Here is a 14,670-nt window from a genome sequence, read left to right as displayed (position 1 = left end):
GAGCATTCTTTGGCATTGCCTTTCTTCAGGATTGGAATGAAAACTGAACTTTTCCAGTCTTGTAGCCACTGCTGAGTTTTCCAAATTTGCTGACATATTGAGTGCAGCACTTTCACAGCATCATCTTTTAGGATTTGAAATAGCTCACCTGGAATTCCATCACCTCCACTAGCTTTGTTTGTAGTGATGCTTCCTAAGGCCCATTTGACTTCACATTCCAGGACATCTGGCTCTAGATGAGTGATCACACCATCTTGATTATCTGGGTCGTGAAGATCTTTTTTGGTACAGTTCTGTGTATTCTTGCCACCTCTTCCTAATATCTTCTGTTTCTGTTAGGTCCATACCATTTCTGTCCTTAATTGTGCTCATCTTTGCATGAAATGTTCCCTTGGTATCTCTAATTTTCTTGAAGAGATCTCTCATCCTTCCCATTCTATTATTTTCCTCTATTTCTTTGCATTGATTGCTGAAGAAGGCTTTCTTATCTCTCCTTGCTATTCTTTGGAACTCTGCATTTAAATGGGTATATCTTTCATTTTCTCCTTTGCTTTTCGCTTCTCTTCTTTTCACAGCTATTTGTAAGGCTTCCTCAGACAGCCATTTCAATTTTTTGCATTTCTTTTCCATGAGATTGGTCTTGATCCCTGTCTCCTGTACAATGTCACAAACCTCTGACCGTAGTTCACCAGGCACTGTATCAGATCAAGTCCCTTAAATCTACTTCTCACTTCCACTGTATAATAGGAATTTGATTTAGGTAGTAGAAGTGGCGCAGGAGCCGGGGAGAGGAGCTACCCCACTCCCAAGGTCAGGAGCAGCGGCTGCGAGGAGTTACCCTACATCCAAGATCTGGAGTGGCAGCCGAGAGGAACTACCCCACGTCCAAGGTCAGGAGTGTGACTGCACCTTGCTGGAGCAGATGTGAAGAGATACCCCACGTCCAAGGTAAGAGAAACCCAAGTAAGATGGTAGGTGCTGAGAGAGGACATCAGAGGTCAGACACATTGAACCACAATCACAGACAACTAGCCAATCTGATCACATGGACCACAGCCTTGTCTAACTCAATGAAACTAAGCCATGCCATGTGGGGCCACCCAAGATGGACAGATCATGATGGAGAGTTCTGACAAAATGTAGTCGACTGGAGAAGGGAACGACAAATCACTTCAGTGTTCTTGCCTTGAGAACCCCATGAACCATATGAAAAGGCAAAAAGATAGGACACTGAAAGATGAACTCCCCAGGTCAGTAGGTGCCCAATATGCTACTAGAGCTCAGTGGAGAAATAACTCCAGAAAGAATGAAGGGATGGAGCCAAAGAAAAACAATACCCAGTTGTGGATGTGACTGGTGATAGAAGCAAGGTCTGATGCTGTAAAGAGCAATATTGCATAGGAACCTGGAATGTCAGGTCCATGAATCAAAGCAAATTGGAAGTGGTCAAACAGGAGATGGCAGGAGTGAAAGTTGACATTCTAGGAATCCGTGAGCTAAGATGGATTGGAATGGGTGAATTTAACTCAGATGACCATTATATCTACTAGTGTGGGCAGGAATCCCTTAGAAGAAATGGAGTAGTCATCATAGTCAACAAAAGAGTCTGGAATGCAGTACTTGGATGCAATCTCAAAAACGACAGAATCATCTCTGTTCATTTCCAAGGCAAACCATTCTATATCACAGTAATCCAAGTCTATGCCCCAACCAGTAACGCTGAAGAAGCTGAAGCTGAATGGTTCTCTGAAGACCTACAAGATCTTTTAGAACTAACACCCCCAAAAGATGTCCTTTTCTTTATAGGGAACTGGAATGCAAAAGTAGGGAGTCAAGAAACACCTGGATTAACAGGTAAATTTGGCCTTGGAGTACAGAATGATGCAGGGTAAAGACTAACAGAGTTTTACCAAGAGAACGCACTGGTCATAGCAAACACCCTCTTCCAACAACACAAGAGAAGATTCTACACATGGACATCACCAGATGGTCAATACCGAAATCAGATTGATTATATTCTTTGCAGCCAAATATGGAGAAGCTCTATACAGTCAGCCAGAACAAGACCGGGAGCTGACTTTGGCTCAGATCATGAACTCCTTATTGCCAAATTCAGACATAAATTGAAAAAAGTTGGGAAAACCACTAGACCATTCAAGTATGACTTAAATCAAATCAAGTCAATTAAGTGCTTCAAATATCTCAATATTTGAAGTCATTTAGGGGATTATGGCAAATTATCACTATAATTTGGAGAAAAGATGACAGACTGAGAGTTAAAAAGTAAATATCACAGTAGAGTGGGTTATATTGTCTTATTTATAAATAAAGCACTCTCAGAGTGAGCCAAGGACACACATATAAACTCAAAGGTTACTTTTAGATGGCCAAAGAGTATGTCTGGCAGTATAATCTAAATAATTTTATGGAAAAAGAATAGGTTAAAAGAGATTAGTAGGAATGACATCTAGAAAAGAAAGAACTAAGGAGCAGAGAAAGTGTCTGCCTTTGTTCACTCCTTCAACAAATATTTCTTGATCATTAATATCTGCCAGACATGTGCCAGGCATAACACAAGTTCCCCATCTTTCAGAATTAAACAAAGACAAATAATAATTTGATCTGTGAAGGAAATAAATCCTGATATAAAAGTGAATGGAGGAAATTTTATTGAAAGGAGAGAGAAAGAGAGATATTTAAACTGTGAGTTAGTGGCTAGAAAGAGACTGGACATAGGAAGTCCAAAGGAAGAAGTTTTAAGTAGAGAAATCGTGAGATAAGAAACAGCTCATGGGACTAGTGCATTATGGGGAAAAAGAGCACCAGTGAACAGTGAGGCTGAGGAGACTCTCAGCCTTTTAGAACCAGCTGAGAAAAGGAATGTGTATTTCAATCTGTTGTAATGGAAAGGCATTGCAGTGTTTTAGGAATAGAAGAGGTATCATTTGATTTAGTAAAACCAACAAAGAGCAAACAAAACCCCCTTAATATTCACAATGGAGGGCTAATCAAGGGGACTAAGAGATCAAACAAGAGAAACTATTTGGAGACTATTGCTGAGATCAATGTGAAAACACTTGTGGACTGAACAAAAAAATGGATATAAATCACTGGATATTTCTGTTAGTATTTCAGAAAAGAAAGAGGGTCATTTGATCAGCTAGCCAGTCACAATTAGTCTGTTCAGTAGGTAGATCTCTATGCAAAGATAAATTCACTAGACACACATACTTGGAGGTGATATCTATCACCACCATAAGATTAATTTTCCTCTACCTAATTTGTATTAAACAAGTGACTTTCTGATTGATTTTTAAAATTAAGACTTTTTAATCTTCCCAGAGACTGTTAGTTCAAAGAAATGACTGTTCTAATTATTCTAAAAGTGGCATTGCTTTTTATAAGTTTAAAAACTGACATTTCACTCATATACAAGCTTTTGATGAGATGATAGAATGACCTAATTCTACTGAATATGATAAAATCTCAGTAAATGCTTTTAACCTCATACTACATTGAAAAAATATTTATTATTCAAAAAATCAAGTTTTCATTAAATAGGTCATTTTAGCAATATGTACAAAATATTATGTATATTTTAGCTCATTTGTAGTAACAAATGAGCATATGAAAAAGCTTTATCTTTACATCAAAATCGATCTACTTTTCTGTAGTTTAGGTAATATGCTTATATCTTGACACAGTAGTGAAAATACAGTATTAAAGATAGCTCTGTGATAGTATGCAAAATAGTGGACAATGGGCCAGAAGCACCAATTTCAAGTTTGATATTGTCAACTTGCTGAGTACAAAGGTTAGTAACCATCACCTGATCACTTTAGGCTATAATTGCTTCCTTGTAAAAGGAAGATATTAAATATGATGATTAATATCTCATTTAGTTCAAAAAGCCCCATGTCTTGTCCAATGTGAAATAAAATCTGTTTGTGCAAGAAGGATATAATAAAAACTTGAAGAAGAAGAGTAGAGACTTGGCCATATCAGAATCCAGCTTAATTTTACATGAATGGGCTGATCAGTTACTCATCAGCCATAAAATGCTTTTTTCTTTTCCCCCACAAACATACTCTGTCACCTACCCATAAAATCAGGACTATTTTAGTCTCAAAAGGGTAAAATTTGCAAGAATGGCTATCACATATGTAGTTGCATAAAATTTATTTTGACTTTATAGAAATTAAGAACGAACAATATAAAAATCCATAGGCAACAAGTGAAATTGCTAAGTAACTGGTAAATTAATCCTCAAATGTTAAGCAAGGCACTACAACCCACTTTGATTCATTTCTAATTATTTAATCAAAGCTAATCTACTAACCAATGAGCTATAACAAGCTTATTTGCTTACTAATTAAAAGTATCATGTTTCTAATATGATCATGGATACATTTAGGAGAAGGCAATGGCAACCCACTCCAGTACTCTTGTCTGGAAAATCTCATGGACGGAGGAGCCTGGTAGATTGCAGTCCATGAGGTCGCTAAGAATTCAGACACAACTGATCGACTACACTTTCACTTTTCACTTTCATGCACTGGGGAAGGAAATGGCAGCCCACTCCAGTGTTCTTGCTTGGATTATCCCAGGGGCAGGGGAGCCTGGTGGGCTGCCGTCTATGGGGTGGCACAGAGTCGGACACGACTGAAGCGACTTAGCAGCAGGATACATTTAACAAATATTGTTTATCAACTATATGCTACTTGCTATACTAAATAACAGCCATTACTTCACTCTGGTGCAAAAGCCAAACAAATAAATGAGGGAAACAGTAGGTTGTTACAACTAATTTGAAGGAAGTAATCACGATGATATGAAAAACAAGTAATATGGGGATTCTAGCCACCCTCTTATATGGCATTATATCCAATAAGCTGATTCACTATAGTTCAGTTCAGTTCAGTTCAGTCGCTCAGTCGTGTCCGACTCTTTGTGACCCCATGAATCGAAGCACGCCTCCCTGTCCATCACCATCTCCCGGAGTTCACTCAGACTCACGTCCACCGAGTCAGTGATGCCATCCAGCCATCTCATCCTCTGTCGTCCCCTTCTCCTCCTGCCCCCAATCCCTCCCAGCATCAGTCTTTTCCAATGAGTCAACTCTTTGCATGAGGTGGCCAAAGTACTGGAGTTTCAGCTTTAGCATCATTCCCTCCAAAGAAATCCCAGGGCTGATCTCCTTGACAATGGATCGGTTGGATCTCCTTGCAGTCCAAGGGACTCTCAAGAGTCTTCTCCAGCACCACAGTTCAAAAGCATCAATTCTTCAGCACTCAGCCTTCTTCACAGTCCAACTCTCACATCCATACATGACCACAGGAAAAACCATAGCCTTGACTAGACGGACCTTAGTCGGCAAAGTAATGTCTCTGCTTTAAAGTAATTTTGATCCTAGTTGATAGTAAATAAAAGCCACTATAAGATTCTAGCAGCATGTTTTAATTATTAAAAATCCCATCATTTTGAGATGCATGAACAAACATAGAAACATGTGCATGCTTACACACACACACTTGCACACATACACACGTGTGTGTGCATACACACACACACACACACATTCTTTCTGCTTCCAGTCTTCCAATCCAAATTCCTATAGCCATGGAGGGGAGAGGCAAGAGAAAGATGAGACAAGAAAAGATGTACCATATGACCTAGTTGTCCCTCTCACTTGAGCTTAATGTTTAGACATGGAAAATGCATAAGAAAAATGGTGTGTAGCGTTGTTCCCCACTAGTAGCCATCTCTTTGGATTTCCCAGCTTCACCTTTTTTGGACCCTTATTGTGACTGAAGGAAACTCAACTGACAAGTCAGCAACGCTTCTCAGCCAGAAGCTGGCCAGGGTTGAGAGATGATTCTAGAAGCAACTGATTCCGCATCACGTTCTCTGCTCTTCCTTAGCCCTTTCCAAGGGTCTGGGTTTACTGCTGACTCTTGCATTTTGATGTAAGGTCAAAGAGACAGGGTCACATCCAAAAAGACCTTTTATTACTAAATTGTGCCTTCTCCCGGAAGGCATAAATGGAGGGTCCCTTAAAGTGCGATTCTGCTACCTAATCCATAAAGGCTGCTGCCTCCCTCAGTTCTCAGCGCTGAGGATTCCCTCCCCCAATTCCCTCCAGTCGCGCTTTAGGCTCTGCACCAGTTACTCAATGCTTTTTTTGAAGTCCGGCTAGCTAAACACCGCCTTCCGTCGTGAGTGGCCCGTCACTCTGCCCAGCTGTGCAGTTGTGATTGGCTGGCAAGGCGGTGTCGTTTGGCGCCGCCCCCGCTTCCCTTTGCCGCGCTAGTGGCTCGGGATTTACCCAAAGGTGGAAAGTGGGATTCCAGCGGGCGGCGCTTGGAGCAGGTGCAGACGCATTCCTGTTCCGCAGTTGCTGTTTTTTTCCCTCTAGTCGTGAGTCTGAGTCAGGAAAGGACTGGCATTCTTCCTTTGCCGCTAGAGCTCCAAGGAACTGCTGCCCAGAACCTAGGCACCTCAGATATCTCTCATCCGTTATTGCGCGGTCACTGTATAAATCACCTGCACATTTATACTCCCGTGAATCTCCCCGCAGCTCAATGCTCAGAGAAGGTGTCGAAAGGGAATTTCAAGAGTTTGAAAGAGAGGGTCTCCTTGGACCGTGGGGAGCTGTCTCAGGTGCTGAAGCTTTCCAGTCGTTGGTGCCTGCCAACACGACCCGGAGTCAGGCAGCACACTCTCATTCCCGGCTCATTCACGGCTTCCCCATGCCTTGGATAAGACTCGTTTCAGAGCCGTGAATCTATCCCTCCGTATCATGGCCTACGTGAGACACTTTCGGACTTTAGTTTCGGGATTTTACTTCTGGGAAGCAGCACTGCTACTCAGGTGAGTCCACTTGTATTTAACAGTTGGAGAACTCATTCAAGCCTTACAACCACTTGTCGTTGATGAAACCAAGGATGCAACTCGAGGTTGACTTGTTGAAAGTGTCCCTTGAATAGTATTGTTTTCTATCTAACAGTCTGTTTTCTATCTAGCAGTCTGTCTCTTGAGACCTCTGAAATATGTAACTTTGCTTTATTTTCACTAATTAATATATTTTATTAACTAGCATCTTCTGTTATTTGCAACTGAGGTTACCCTAGGGAAAAAATATTTCCAAAGCCTAGGCTTTTCCTTCTCAAATTGCATTTATAGTTTCTTTTTTTTCTAAGTGAATTATAAATTCTGGGTGTTACTTTCGTTTTGAAAGTTAAAAAACATTTAGTTATTAGAAATGGAACATTACATACATTTTAGAAGACAAAAAATATCCAGAACATAAGCATTTAGTGGTCAGAGAAATTCTGAATATTATTTATATATCCAGAGGTTATGTTTAAATGAATAAAATAATAAAGGCTTTGAAAGTACTGTTTCCTAAAGAACTTAGTTCATGGAGACAAAGTGATAAATAAATCACTAGGTATGTTCTATGCCAAGAAAAATCATTTTGTAGAAAGTAATAAAGCCTACTGAACAGTAAAATTGTTCAATGACGTGCTATTTTCTTATCATCTCCAGTCATATTTGGTAGGCTCTTTTTCTTCTTAATTAAAAGAGAAGAGACACTAAGCACAAGATCAGTTAATTTAACCCTGTTCTTAATGAAACAATATATATAATTACCTTAAAATTTCCATTTTATGGTTCACAAGCTTTTCAAAAAGATTGAAATAAAAAATTTGAGTGCTAAGTTACATGTATAATGATTTCCATTTGATGTATGTAAATATTCTCTCTGGGTTGCTATGTCAATTTTTCATCTTTAGGCACCTTGAAAAATATAGCATATCTCACAAAAACTACCTTTAGTAACCAGGAACTAATTGTGAAGTCTACTATATTTCTGAAATTACTAATTTTTCCTGAAGTAAAGAGTTGAACCATTGTAAATCAGAATCTTTTCAGTGAAAAATATTTTAACATAGTAAATTTTTGTAACTTTACAACTGGTACAAATTTCATATATAGTGATAAAAGCAAAGAATGTAGAGCTTTTACATTTATGTAAATTTTATAGAAAAGAGTGCAAAATTCATGTCATAAGATAAGCTGATTATTTTATTATAATTATCTTTTAGTATCTTAGATGATAATATGCATACTTATTTTCTCAAAGAAATCAGAAGAGCCTAGTTGATACTTAGATTTAGGAAATTTCATGTTGATAACTAAAATATTTTGATCGATGAGGTCAGAAAATCACCATCATATTTGCTATAATATATTCTTAGAAAGAATTCATGTTAATTAATATTAAATAATTTAGCTTAAAATCCTTCTTATGAATACTTCAGAAATGTAATCACTCAACAAAGATATATCCAGTATAGAAGTTTGTGCAATACATATATTCTTCATCATTTTCTTTCAGAAATCAAATAAAAATTTTCTCTTTTTTCTCTTAGATAAAAGTAGCTCATCACTCTGAAGAATTTTTAATCATACATAAAAAATCAAATATTTTAATTTTTCAGTGATGGTCCTTGAAGGAAAATTTCCTATAGAAATTTCCTTTTGAAAGCGAAGCTCCCTCTACTGGAAATATCTTATAAAATACAGTTTCTACTCTGCTCACTGAGCCTATTTGTGAGGTATTGAGCAAAAAAGGAAAACAAGTAAAGGAAAAAATAAATTCAAACAAGTATTTTTTTAAATTCACAAATATATCTTTTTAATTTAAAAATACTATTTCCAGGGAAATTTGGAAGTAAGAACAACAACCAGAAACCATAGATAGTTATGATTAAACAGCATACTAGTAGAAGTGTTTTTTTTTTATAGGTTTAGTTTAAAACTTTTAAATTGAGATTATGAATACATACAGAAAAGTACAAAAATAGCAAAGATCTATATAAAGTGATACAAATGTGACACCCCCATGTAAAGAAACCATGGGTCAAGAAGCAGAATTCTCAGTATCACAGAAGCGTTCACCCTGCTCCCTCTTACCACCATATCCCTTCCTAAGCATTATTTTGTCTGAAGATAACCTCTATCCTGACTTATGCAACAATAACATTTTTTCCTGCCCTTGAACTTTCTATAAATACTTATTTGGGTCTGCTTTATTTTATGAACTGTATGTGTTTTAGCTATGTTGTAGCACGTAGCAATAACTTATTTTCATTTCTGTATGGTATTCCATTATGTGAGGGGTTCCCTGGTAGCTCAACTGGTGAAGAATCCGCCTGCAATGCAGGAGACCCTGGTTTAATTCTTGGGTTGGGAAGATCCCCTGGAGAAGGGATAGGCTACCCACTCCAGTATTCTTGGTCTTTCCTGGTGGCTCAAATGGTTTTAAAGAATCTGCCTGCAATGCAGGAGACCTGGGTGCGATCCTGGATGAGGAAGATCCCCTGGAGGAGGACATGGCAACCCACTCCAGTATTCTTGCCTGAAGAATCCCCACGGGAGCCTGGGGGGCTCCAGCCCCTGGGGCTGCAAAGAGTTGGACACCACTGAGTTGCTAAACCCAGCCCAGCATATTCCATTATATGAAGACGTAACAATTTATCCCTTATCCTACTGAGGAATATTTGGCTATTTAAAAAAAGTTTTTGGTTAGTGCTGCTATGATCCTCCTTGAGCTTGCTTTTTTTGGTGAGTACCTGTGAATATGTGCATTCTGGGGACTATGTGAGTTGGGTCCAAGAGTTTCACTTGGCAAAGAATTGCTGTAATATAGGATAGATATGCAGAGAAGGCAATGGGAACCCACTCCAGTACTCTTGCCTGGAAAATCCCATGGGTGGAGGAGCCTAGTATGCTGCAGTCCATGGGATGGCGAAGAGTCGGACACGTCTGAGCGACTTCACTCTCACTTTTCACTTCCATGCATTGGAGAAGGAAATGGCAACCCACTCCTGTGTTTTTGCCTGGAGAATCCCAGGGGGAGCCTGGTGGGCTGCCCTCTATGGGGTCACACAGAGTCGGACACGACTGAAGCGACTTAGCAGCAGCAGCAGCAGCAGGATGGATATGAGTATGTCTAGCTTTAGTAGATACTGCAAGTTTTCTGACACAGTTGTACCTAGTTACATTTCTGTTAGTAATATATGAAACTTCCTATTGCTATTACTAGTAAAAAATTTTATCAGTGAAGTATTATTATAAACATTTATAGCACTTTCTTAGACTATTATTGCAAACCCACAGATGCGATTGAAGTGTTTACTTTGGCATAATTTATACATTTTAGTAAATGAGTTTTATTAAGGCAAACAGCAGGACAAAAATATTTACTACTATAGTACAATTAGGCGTATTCATTATCAGAATACACCAGGTATTAGAAACATAGTGTTTAAAAGGGACTTATTAAAGAGGATAATTCTTTTAATAAATACAAGTCAGAAATAGACATAAGAAATCTAAATTTCCTAGTAGTGAAGTTTTTTAAATTTTCACCCTTTGCTCAGATATTGCAGTTTTTTAAAAAAATTTTCTTTGGCTTTTGAATTCTAGTTCTCATACTAGTGAAATAAAGAACAAAACACCAGTGTTCAGCTTTCTTTGAAATGTAAATAAGTGATGATTATGAAGAGCTTGCAGAGCAATTTCCAAAAGCAAGAAAAGTGCCAAAAGTATTCCATCTAAATTAATTATTTTCACAACATGCAATTTTGTTTTTCATCTTGATAGTTTGATAGCAACACAGACTTGCTGTTTGGATAAATTATGGTACATTGTGTCAAAAACTGAATGTTTGAATTTCAGGCTTTATGATAATCACAAATAAAATATTTTCTTGATTGACTTCAAAGTCTAAGAAAACATTTTGGCATAGAATGTCTCGTTTTTTTCCTTTTGGTATGTTTTGGAAGATGGGGAAAATTCTTTTTAATATTGGGTCTATTTTCTTATGTAAGACTTTGAAGAAAAATGTACTTTAAGGAATAAACTCCTACTGTTATGATAATTTCTTGTATGTAGGTACTGTAGCAGAAACATAATATGTGCTTTTTTCCTTTGTTTCTATAAATATACATTTTCCTAAGTATAGAAGGCTCATGGCCCAGTTCTTTAGTCAATGCCTCAAGCAGTTTGCCCTGCCGATTCAGGAAACAGCTTGAAAATATTTCCTCTTGTATATAATTTTTCTCTCCCTTGATCCCTTGATATACTGAGGCCAGTCAATCACCAAGTATGTGTTTAATGTGTAATGTTAAGCAATTCAGCAAGATTTTTCACCACATTCTGTGCACACATGTTTCTGCTAGGTATGGTTTGGCCATGGGTGATCAAGAAATTATCACCTTTTCATCGTGAAACTTAGAACCTAGAAGGAAAGAAAATACAAAGGCCCAAGTGACAAAAGAGCAACAGAAGTGGCAACATTTTAGGGACTGTGAAACAGGGAAGTTCTCCAGAGAATTGGTACTTGTGATGGATCTTATAAGATGCTTGTTCAATGGGCAGAAGTGAGATATAAAGAAAATAGTCTATTTTCTATTCCATTTCCTATCATTAGGAAATGTATAGGAATGTAAAATCATTCCTATGATACAATCCTATAGTATGCTGAGGGAATGGTGATGGTCAAATTCAGTTGAAATATCTCCAGTTCATTGTTTAATTTCATATCTGCTAGCAACAACTATAGAGCTCACTACAGTAATGAACCTGCTGAAAGATAGAGGAGTTGCAGCTTCCTTTCATAATGGAATATAGATAAAATTTACAAGCAAATAATTTAATTATAACTGAATAGTTATCATTATAGGAATGGCCTTGTAATTTGGCTCAGAAAAGCTCTACAAATCCTTCTCTCTCAGAGTTAGTGTGTACCTCAAAATTATAATTAATCAGAAGATTGCTCATAACCATCAGGAATAGTAAAAGCTATAAAATGTAGACAGACAACAATGACAAAACTACTAGAAGACAATGACAGTCTGCTTGTTTTAGAATTTGGAGATCATGTTTGAATTTATCATCAAAATATGATTTCTCTAAAAAAAGACTATCAGGTAGAGGATTTGGATTGTTGGAAGAAAGGATGCCAGTAAACTGGGTTTGGGGTGTTTTGAGTCTGAGATGCTAGCATAGATCTGTTGTTTCTTGCTGTCAGTTGAGAAGGGAGAGACCCTGCTTGAACTGTAGATTGAATAGTTAAATTGTTACAAAGGTGATCACACTGTGTGCAAAAAAGAAAAAAAAACAAATAGAAAAAATATTTATCTGAAATGACGGCAGAACATTTACAGCAGGCACAGAGAAATACTCAGAGAGAGTTCTGAGCTAAACTGTGGTGGTGGGACTGATCATAAGTGACAAAGAAACAGATTTATCATAATTTTATACTGTTGATCCTAAGGACTTGCTTTTATTGATAGCGTATTGTCTATCACTTTTCTATAGAGCCTTCAAATGCTCTGTAGGCATGTTATTTACTCAGTCATATCCAACTCTTTGTGACCCCATGTACTGTAGCCCTCCATGGTCCTCTGTCCAGGGAAGATTCTCCAGGCAAGAATACTGGAGTGGTAGCCATTCCCTTCTGCAGGAGATTTCCCTGGCCCAGGGATCGAACCCAGGTCTCCTGCATTGCAGGCAGATTCTTCACTGTCTGAGCCACCAGGGAATCAATGCTCTAATTTCAACTAATCTCATAAACTAGTTCACAATCATGGATGGTATATTTTACCCACTCAAGTTCTCTGAGGAGATTTTTAAAGGAATTATTTTGATAGAGATGCATCTTAAATTTTTCCTTACTTCATGAAGCATATAACATGGAGCCTGTTTGATTTTCCCAGCAAATCTGTCTCTTAAACTCTTCTCCAAAACTTTTCTCCTATCCTGATACTTGGATTAACCGTACTTATTGAAAATGAACTTCTGTGCATGCAAATGTCCTTGCTGAAACAGGGATGGTTTGTCTTTCTCCACTAGAAGAAAGCTATAGCTTTGTTTTGCTTAGGAAAATACATCAAGTAGCTGCCATTTCTGGGGTCGCACAGGGTCGGACACGACTGAAGTGACTTAGCAGCAGCAGCAGCGGCAGAGAGATAAGTGAGTCACCTTCAGAGAACTGATTCTGGAGTGAAGGCAGGCATTCTAAGACTAGACCAACTGTTTGGTAACAAGCAGAAAGTGTATGAATAAAATGAGCTGTTCAGCCACAGAAAATGAAGCTGTTCTAACAACTGCAAGGCAGCCACACACACTTTAGGAAACAAAGTTTGAAATCCTTAGATGTTGGCAGAAGAAGAAACAATAGTAAAATAGTTAATAAGCAGCCTCACTATAAAGCATTCCTGAAATTCAGAATCGCCATTCTAGACATGTTTTTAGAAGGAAGTATTACCAGTTACCTCTCAGACAATTTAATACACAGAGGCAATAACCTCAGTGGAACAATTAAGAATATCATAAAATGGAAATGTTATCAACATCCTCTGAAATAGTTTATTGCATGGAATAAGTTCCAATAAGAATGATGAAGAATTCCTAGGAGTTCATGCAAAATTTGCATACAGACAAAAATAACAAATTAGGAATGATAAACTCAGATATTTCTGATCCTATTTTACAAACATTGCCAGTATAGGATGGTTGGGCTAACATCAGAGATAACTAGTTCATTCAATATCCTACCTAAATTTGAAAATATTTCAAAAATATCTACAACAGGTAGTCATCCTGTGAACATTTAAATTTCAAGCAATAAGGGCCTCTTTACCTGAAAAGGAAAATATTTATCAAGCCGTTTTAATAATAAATAAAAAGCAAAGTGTCATTTTATTTTCTCCTGGCCATAGGAAACTTTTTCTTGCCACCTGTGGTTCCCCCTTCCTGACAATATTTGTGTATTTTTCTTCTTCTTTTTTAATGCTTGCCTCTTTACTGGAAATGACCCTTGGAGAGTGTGTTTTCTATCTGAGGCATGTTTTGAATCGCTAGCCTTTTCCATGTGGTTACTCCTTGCAGGATGCTTATATGCTCCAGGTCTAGAGTGCTTGTAGCTCTAGAATCTCTTTGTAACATTCAGTTCAGTCGCTCAGTCGTGTCCAACTCTTTGCGACCCCATGAATTGCAGCACGCCAGGCCTCCCTGTCCATCACCATCTCCCGGAGTTCATTCAGACTCACATCCATCGAGTCTGTGATGCCATCCAGCCGTCTCATCCTCGGTCGTCCCCTTCTCCTCTTGCCCCCAATCCCTCCCAGCATCAGAGTCTTTTCCAATGAGTCAACTCTTCGCATGGGGTGGCCAAAGTACTGGAGTTTCAGCTTTAGCATCATTCCTTCCAAAGAAATCCCAGGGCTGTCTCCTTTAGAATGAACTGGTTGGATCTCCTTGCAGTCCAAGGGACTCTCAAGAGTCTTCTCCAACCCCACAGTTCAAAAGTGTCAATTCTTCGGTGCTCAGCCTTCTTCACAGTCCAACTCTCACATCCATACATGACCACAGGGAAAACCATAGCCTTGACTAGACGGACCTTAGTAATGTCTCTGCTTTTGAATATACTATCTAGGTTGGTCATAACTTTTCTTCCAAAGAGTAAGCATCTTTTAATTTCATGGCTGCAGATTATAAACATCTATTCAGCAATTACTGCATTCTAGGAAGAGTGCAATGTGCTGGAGCAACAGAATCTCAACTTTCTATAATACACCATTGTGTGGATGTGTGTGT

General features: G+C 38.2%; 1 protein-coding gene across 2 annotated transcripts in view; it reads left to right on the top strand.

The window, feature by feature from the left end:
- The first annotated feature begins 6,784 nt into the window (after positions 1 to 6,784).
- The window catches only part of GLRA3 (glycine receptor alpha 3), a 186,631-nt gene continuing 178,745 nt past the window's right edge, over positions 6,785 to 14,670 (top strand). Inside the window, exon 1 of one of the 2 annotated variants that reach the window (XM_040232270.1) lies at positions 6,785 to 6,870. In XM_040232270.1, the coding sequence (XP_040088204.1) occupies positions 6,800 to 6,870 (71 nt within the window). In that variant the 5' untranslated portion in view covers positions 6,785 to 6,799. The remainder of the gene's footprint in view (positions 6,871 to 14,670) is intronic. The other variant, XM_040232354.1, reaches the window with a different exon arrangement.

This window comes from Oryx dammah, unplaced genomic scaffold (assembly GCF_014754425.2).
Source record: "Oryx dammah isolate SB20612 unplaced genomic scaffold, SCBI_Odam_1.1 HiC_scaffold_1, whole genome shotgun sequence".
NCBI lineage: Eukaryota > Metazoa > Chordata > Mammalia > Artiodactyla > Bovidae > Oryx > Oryx dammah.
The sequence above is the reverse complement of the archived record's forward strand: the minus strand, read 5'-3'. Positions and strand labels throughout refer to the sequence as shown.